We start from the raw sequence: 8,046 nt of genomic DNA on the forward strand, positions 1-8,046 counted from the left end.
CATACATTCACGATCAATTTGCAAGCTCTTTTTTCCAATTAGGTGTGGTATTTCTTAGTTAAAATATATTTGCGGCCACATATACAGGGTATAAAGTATCATATAAATGACTTCTCGTTCAAACTGGGGTTAAAAACAAAATCACAATGGATGAATATGAGGTCAAATGTCTCCCAGCAAACCTTGAGCACCAATTAAGCAAAGAGAAATATTTGTCAAAAACTGGCATAAGCATAGTGCTTAGGTGAATAAAACGTTTATTAAGAGAGCATACAAAGAGAAACGTGTGTAGGGACGCCTGGGTGACTCAGTTGGTTGGACAACTGCCTTCGGCTCAGGTCATGATTCCAGAGTCCTGGGATCGAGTCCTGCATCGGACTCCCAGCTCCATGGCGAGTCTGCTTCTCCCTCTGACCTTCTCCTTGCTCATGCTCTCTCTCACTGTCTCTCTCTCAATAAATAAATAAAATCTTAAAAAAAAAAAAAAGAGAGAGAGAGAGAGAGATGTGTGTAAAGAGTGTTAACGGAAAAAAAAAAAAAGAAAGAAAAAAAAGTGTTAATGAGCCTGCCTTCAGGCGCCCCTATCTTCAATCCATCCTCTACACGCTCTTTCTAAAATACCAGTGTTATCACTCTACTCCGTTGAAAATCCTTCAGTTTAGTCCTTATCACCATATATGACATGTAAAATAATGAGACCAGGAAGGGCCACCCTCCTGCCGAGCACAGTCTGGCTGTTCCCACCTCTTGGTATGTCCCCACATAGGCCCTAACCTCCAGTGACTCTGGAAAATTTGTTCTCCTCACCCTTGATGACCACTTGCCTTCACACAGCCTCTGTCTGAAAGGTCCTTCTGCCCAGAAAATTCCAACGCATTATCAAGAAGCATTTGGGGCCTCCCTGCAGCTGTCTCAGACAGTGTTGGACCCCCCTCCATTATGTTATCATAACACACTGGACATAGTCTCACTGTAAGCAACGGACACTCCTAGTGTAATTGTCTCCTCGTAGTCCTCCACTCAAGGAGCTGCTGTTTGAACACTATCTAGGGTCTGTATCTCATCTATCTTAGGGTCTGGAGTGTTATGCGAGGTTCAGAATACAATAGGTACGCAGTGAATGCTTGTCTGAGTGAAAAAATGTATTTACTAGACACTTAGATTCTTTTACTGGAGTAAACTGATATCCTGGAAACTGATTTTCTAAACATGATTTTTGTCCTTTCACCCTTGAACACAATTTGCTTTTTCCATGGGGAAGTCTCACCCTGAGTCTGAATGTGAGATCTAAGCAGCCTTTCCTTGGGATTCTCATGTTCTACTTCTTCAGAAGAGTGTTGAGTACAAATACAGAAGATGCGTGAAGCCAGGTGAATATTTGCGAAGGTTTAATTCAACAAGCTTTCATGGAAGGCATTTGTGACTGGAAGGCTATATTGGGGGGGCAGGGGGGTTCCCAAGAGTGGAGGATGTGGTCGGGCCTGATGCAGTACTGAGCTGAAGTGGCCCAGCAGACAGTCACAGAAGGAGAGAGCTTGAAGAACCAGGGAGAGCTGGTAGCCCACAAGCCCTCAGATATCCACGTGGTGGGGTGGGGGTGGGGGGGGGGGGGGGGGGGGATATGATGAGTCCCTGAAACTGCAGGTAAAATATTTTGTGCTCGTATTGAGATGTATTTTCCCTGCAAGTGAATGAGCCCCCAGCTTCCATTAAATTCTCAAAACCATCTGTGACTGATAAAAGGTTAAGATCTCGCCCCATATTGACTTCCCTCCCTCGAGGAAGCAAGCTCCGTCCCGGCGGGCTGCGGCAGCTGTCCCACGGCCACGCCGCACCTCAGCGTGCTGTCTGGGAGCCAGTCTCCAGGGATCTTTCCGCCGCTTGCCCACGGGTCTTGCCTTCCCGTCAGGGAAGCCTGACGCTTCCGGCAGTTTTCTTAGAAAGGCTTCTTAAGGGGCGCCTGGGTGGCTCAGTGGGTTAAGCCTCTGCCTTCAGCTCGGGTCATGATCCCAGGGTCCTAGGATCGAGCCCCGCATTGGGAATTTCTGCTCAGCAGGAAGCCTGCCTCCCCCTCTCCCTCTGTCTGCCTCTGGGCCTACTTGTGATCTCTGTCAAATAAATGAATAAGATTTTTTAAAAGAAAGAATGAAAGGCTTCTTAAACCGGTTGAATATAATATCAGAGGGTACCACTTTAAAAGTGGGGCGAAGGTGCCCGCTTGCTGACTTGCACTTGATCTCCGCTTGGCACCAGATTCCGTCCCTGTACTACGAGGACTGAGCGCTCTTTGGACTTTGGTTGGTTTCCCCCAACTCCCCGCCCCCACTCACACACGGTTTTGGGAGATACTTCGAAGTTTCGCTTAAATGTGTACAGCAGGTCCGAACGCAAAATCTGTAATAAAATTACCGAGCTGTGCTGGAGCTCTTAAAAGTGCCTGTTCGTAAGCTCTCGGTTTCTGACGCGATGACGACTTGCTTTACGTCTACCTGGGCCAAGCGATGTATCTTCTTTGAAGGGACTCTGCATTTTGCTCCTTCGTTTTCTCTATAGGGAATGACAGAAGTTCTCCTGAGCGTTCTTGTTCCAGCTCCTTTTTTCTGCTTTTAGAAAGAGAAGCCTCACCGCCCTTTGGTCTGGAATGGTAAAAACGAGGTTCTTCTTCTCTCATGCAACGCACCCCTCTCCAGAATCACAGCCTCGATGCAGTGGCCGTGGAGAGTGGCAAGGTCGGTCGGCGACGGCGTAGCCATTTTCCCAGCTTTGAACCACCACCGAAGGGCGGCAGTTCCGGGTTCCGCCGCAGTTGCCTCTGGGGGTTCTACTTGAGCTTGGAGCTGTGACTGAAAAAGTCTCGCTCCGGAGGTGCTCTCGTGGGGGCAGAGACGGGGGGAGAGCGCCCAAGCCCAATTGCAGAACAACTCCATGAGGTATGTCGCTCTCATGAGACGGTCAGCGGGGGGCGGGGGGGGGGTGTCCGTGTGTGGCTCCCTCTCTCTGAGCGCCTAGAAAAGACTAGATGGTATGGAGGAAGACAGGCCAGGAGGGAAAGGATAGGAACATTCTGTGAATGTGGAGGAGCCAAGCATTAGAATTGGGTGCATGGGAGGGACAACTGGTTTGCCCATTGCAGGTGCGGAGCAGAAGGGAGGGGTGACTGGGAAGAGGCAGGAGAGCCATGGCCCGGGGCCAAGCGGCAAAGGGCAGGAGAGAAGGAAGAGTTCGGACTGGAGAGCACAAAGAGAAGATTGATCAGAAAGGCCAGCTCTCCACAGTCTGCCCTCCCCCCATGTCTCCCACATCTCTCCTCGCGCCCACCCTGCTGTCCCACCTACAAAGATAGCACTGCCCGCTTGCCGCCCTGCTTCCCTTCCAAGCTTGTCTTGGAGGCTTTTTTCCTCTAGCTTCTAATCATTCATTCATGTATGCAAGCATTTATTCAGCAAATGTTTATTGAGAGCGGCTTCTGGTAAGAGTCAAGATTTCATCTCGCCTTGGAACACAGCTGCGGGGAAATGGCCATGAGGAAGTCAAGCCTGGCACTGTTCCAACAACAGGCTTACTCACCTGCAGCGTGTAGGGAGCCTCTCGTAGAACTGGGGTCACTGGCAGAGCAGTCTCCTCTCTCTGGGTTCTTTCCCAAGTGGCCGTTTGATCAGAACTGACGGTGCCTGGGAGTGGCCGAAAGGCAGATGGCCTGGGAAGCTGGCGGTTGGAGAAATGCCCTGTGATATTGATTAGGGGTCGGATGTTTCATTGTTATTATGTGGTACTTCATTTGGCCTGTGGCATTCTTCCCCAAACCCCAGGCCAGCTGTGTGCCTAGTTCTGAATGTTGACTCCCAAAAACCAATCACGGGGGACTTCACTGGGGATGGGGACAGAGACGGAAGACGGGGTTGGATGGTAATGCTGGATTTCCCCTGTAAATACGGTGATTACTACAGTGTTCTCGAACTTTATTCTTTTCCTTCTCTCACAGAGCCTTCTGTTTGGGTTTGAGATTTTTGTTTACAAACACAAAATGTAAACACATTTTTCATTCAGGTAGCATGCCTGTGATTCATTAAGGAACGGCACAGAGGGACTCTTGCAAAGCGACAGTGCCAGACTCTGCTCTCCCCTTTCTTAATTTTGCTGCCCTGAGGCCACCACTGTCATCTGTTACTATTTTTCTTTTTACTTTTTTTTTTTTTTAAGATTTTTATTTATTTATTTGACAGACAGAGATCACAAGTGGGCAGAGAGGCGGGCAGAGAGAGAGAGAGGCGGAGAAGCAGGCTCCCTGCTGAGCAGAGAGCCCAATGCCAGGCTCGATCCCAGGATCTGGAGATCATGACCTGAGCAGAAGGCAGAGGCTTAACCCACTGAGCCATCCAGGCACCCCGTCCCTGTTTTTCTTTTGCTTGCCATCTCCAGAGCTCTAAATAAACTCCTGCTTTTGTTTCTTGATTTATCGACTCTAGACCTTGTTTATTGATCCCCTCCCCATGACAGACGACTCCGCTAGCCTCCGTGGCTCCCGCTCGGAATAGCAGTTTCATGATTCTTGTTTCCTTCACTTTGCCCTCAGCTTCTCCTCTCAACCTTGTAACCTGAACCTCTATTTGCACAAAGTTGGAGTTGACAACATTTACACCATGTTCCCTAAACAGAGTCAAGTCTCCTGAGATTCACCCACAGGTTGATTCTAAATGTTCCAGGCTAGTAAACTTCATTGGCATTATCATATCTATGTCAGTAGCATCCAGCTAGAGGCAAGAAACTCTATGGTTCTAATAACAACAGGACAACAGGATCCCTCAGAGGGAAATGTTTCTGGAGGGAACTTCAAATGGGTTTTCCTTTCCTGTGTTCTCCCATGTACTCAAAATAACATTTGAGTGCAGTTTGCTTTTTATTTGGACCATAACTATTTTTTTTAAGATTTTATTTATTTGAGACAGAGAGAGAGAGACAGAGAGAGTACGCATGAGCCGGGATAGGGAGTGGAGGAAGGGACAGAGGGAGCAGGAGAAGCAGACTCCCCACTGAGCAGGGAGCCCCAATGCAGGGCTCCATCCCGGAACCCTGAGACCATAACCTGAGCCACAGGCAGATGCTTAACCAACTGAGCCACCCAGGTGCCCCTGGACCGTAACTTTCTAATGATGGGATTTTTTGTTTTGTCTTGTTTTTCTTAGAGTTACTGATTTTTTCTTTTCTTTTACCTGCGTGTCATAGGTTTTTGATATTGTCATTCAAACTCCAACCTAGGTGTTGCCATGAAGAGATTTTGAAGATTCAGTTGAAGCCCCCAGTCAGTTGATTCTAAGTGAGGGAGATTAAAGTGGTAGGCTGAAGTTTCCCTTAGAGAAAAAGAAGAAATTCCTCCTGTGGACACCAGCTTTCACCCTGTACCATGGTTTCAACCTGTTGTCATCTTCCTTTTTGATAATCTGGCCTATGGATTTCAGACTTGTAGAGCCGGGCCCCACAGTTGTGCGAGCAAATCTCTCTCTCTCTCTATCGACCCCTCTCTCATTTAACTATCCCTACATCTAATCTATTATCTATCAATCTTCTATTGTCTCTATTTCTTTTCTCCTTGAACATTTCTGGTCCTTTGTTACATCTTCAAGTTTTACCAAAGTCTTCATAATATTATTTAGTCTACCAAATGCCCTCCCCTTTTTTCCAGAGCCCTTCCTCCTGGAACTGTCTCCCTGGCCCTGCATTCTATGTAAGTCAACCCAGACCTGGACGGCTGCTTTCTCAGGACTTCCCTTCATGGTTGTCCCAGGTTGAACTTAAAGTTCCTGGATTCCGTATCATCCTCTTTGTTGTCTTACTTCCTAATTCTGTTGGGAGTTCAGCTAAAAGTTATTTCCTTAAAAATAAATAAATAAATAAAGGCCAACTTTGAGAAAATGTCTTACATTTCACTCTCCCCCTTGATGGAAAATTTGGGTAACAGAATTGCAAGCTGAAAATATTTCCCCCAAAGAGCTTTGAAGGCATTGTTAAGAGTTTTTCCTTGCTATCTAGGATTGTTGGTGAGAAGCTGATGCCACCAGATTGCTTATCAGTCTTTTTTAGAGGATCTCTTTTTCCACGGAAAGCTTGTGGGGTCTCTTCCTTCTTTGTCATGTTAAAAGTCACAATTATAGTTCTAGCTGTTATTAAAATTATGTCATCAGTTTGGCTAGGGATAGCCTAATCCCTAGAATCTGTGAACATGTTACCTTGCATGGTAAAAGGAACGTTGTAGATGTGAGTTGAAGATCTTCAGATGGGCCAAGGGAAATCACAGATGTTCTTATTATAAGGGAGGGAGGGAAGCTGGAGAGTCAGAATCAAAGAAGAAACTGGGACTAGGAAAGAGACATGAGAGAGAGTGGTCAAATGGAAGACACGGTGCTGCTGGCTTTCAAAGCAAGGGAAGGAGCCACAAGTTAAGGAATGCAGACAAGCCTTAAGAAGCTGGAAAACCCAAGGAAACTTCCTTGATCCTCCTTTAGAAACTCCAGATGGAACATAGACCTGCCCACCCCTTGAGTGTAGCCCAAGACAATCCATTTTAAACTTCTGACCTCCAGACTTGTAGGATAATACATTTGTGTGGTTTTAAGCCACTGAATTTGTGGCAATTTGTTATAGCAATAATATGAAACCAATAATATGAAACCCAAGAGATTTACTCATCTTTGTCATCCAGCCCTTCAGCTGATTGCTTTATTTCAGATATATATTTCATTTCTAAGACCTTTTATTACTGGATTGTTTCTCTTCTACAAGATCCAGTTCTTGTTTTATGGATATAGTATATATTTCATAGGCATATATCTTCTTTCAGACAGAGTATCTCAAAGCGAATTTGAAATATCCTTTATTTTCTAATTTTTTTTCCTGAAATTTTTGGAAATATCTTCTAATTTTTTTTCTTCCTCTGCTACAGATTTTTCTGGGTTTTTGTTGTTGTTGTTGATTTTTAATCTTGGACTTTCTACATCATGGTGCTTGCTTTTCTCAAATGTCTGTTCAACTACTATTCTCCATTCATCCTGAAGAAACAAGCAATTAAAAGGCCCCTTAGAAGCCTAATACCTTCTTGAGTGTCAGCAAGGGGCTTGCTAACCAGCAGGGGTCCCTTCATGGCCATTATGTTAGGGGCATCCTAAATGCCAAAGGAGCAGGGTTTTATTCTTGGAGTCCAAGACCCATGGTGGCTGCCTAGTTCTTCGCAGAGAGTTTGCCGGGGGAAGAATCCTCCAATTTCTTTGTCTTGGAGTAATTGCCAGGCTGGAGCAGTTCTGCAAGCAAAAGCTAGAGAGGGGGATGAGAGAATGCTTCTAAATATTAGTCTTTCTGTTCTCTGTGCTGTGCTGTGTTCCTGTGCTGTGTTCTCTGTGCTGTGCTGTGTTCTGTGCTGTGATGTCTGTCATTGCCAGTCCCATCCCACAGCTGTAGCTCTCACCTCATGTTCTAGTCAGATGCTGCTTCCGGTGTGCCTCACCATCAACACTCACCATCCTCTTCACAAATTCCAGAAATGTGTTAAGCTCTCTTACCTGCCCGATGGATCCCTTGCGTTTTTTTAATTGCTGAGATTTGTGTTTTTTTGTTTGTTTTAACTTTAAGTTACTTAAGTATAATATAATACTAAAGGGATAATGGAGCTCTATGTGTGCACTTTGGTCTGCCATCTTAAATAAGGTCTCCTCTGGAATTCTGAAACAGCAAAAACGTGGGCCAGAATGTGGTCAAAGGAAAATCCAAAAAAGTCCCTCTTGAGGCAGATGGGCTTGATTGTGCCTTGAAGGACAGGAAATACAACCACAGACAAAATAACATGAGGTTATATATATATATATATATATGTATATGTATATATATGACAGTTTTAAGTGGTCCATAAATGACAGAGGCAGTCAGAAGCACCTCCAGTGTTGACATGCATCATTGTAATGATTTTTTTAATTAATTTATTTATTTTCAGCATAACAGTATTCATTATTTTTGCACCACACCCAGTGCTCCATGCAATCCGTGCCCTCCATAATACCC

General features: G+C 45.6%; 1 protein-coding gene and 1 long non-coding RNA gene across 2 annotated transcripts in view; one reads left to right on the top strand and one right to left on the bottom strand.

Annotated features, from left to right (window-relative positions):
- Positions 1-306: 306 nt before the first annotated feature.
- Positions 307-3,649, bottom strand: LOC132013635 (uncharacterized). Its single transcript, XR_009403056.1, has 3 exons — positions 3,568-3,649; positions 2,410-2,547; positions 307-470 (listed from the first exon to the last, which is right to left on the bottom strand). It is a non-coding gene; the product is annotated as an uncharacterized LOC132013635 (long non-coding RNA).
- MMAA (metabolism of cobalamin associated A) overlaps positions 2,912-8,046 on the top strand; it is a 63,600-nt gene continuing 58,465 nt past the window's right edge. Inside the window, exon 1 of the mRNA XM_059393692.1 lies at positions 2,912-2,930. Coding sequence (XP_059249675.1) covers positions 2,926-2,930 — 5 coding nt within the window. The 5' untranslated portion in view covers positions 2,912-2,925. The remainder of the gene's footprint in view (positions 2,931-8,046) is intronic.

Source organism: Mustela nigripes, chromosome 1, assembly GCF_022355385.1.
Source record: "Mustela nigripes isolate SB6536 chromosome 1, MUSNIG.SB6536, whole genome shotgun sequence".
In the NCBI taxonomy this organism is placed as follows: domain Eukaryota; kingdom Metazoa; phylum Chordata; class Mammalia; order Carnivora; family Mustelidae; genus Mustela; species Mustela nigripes.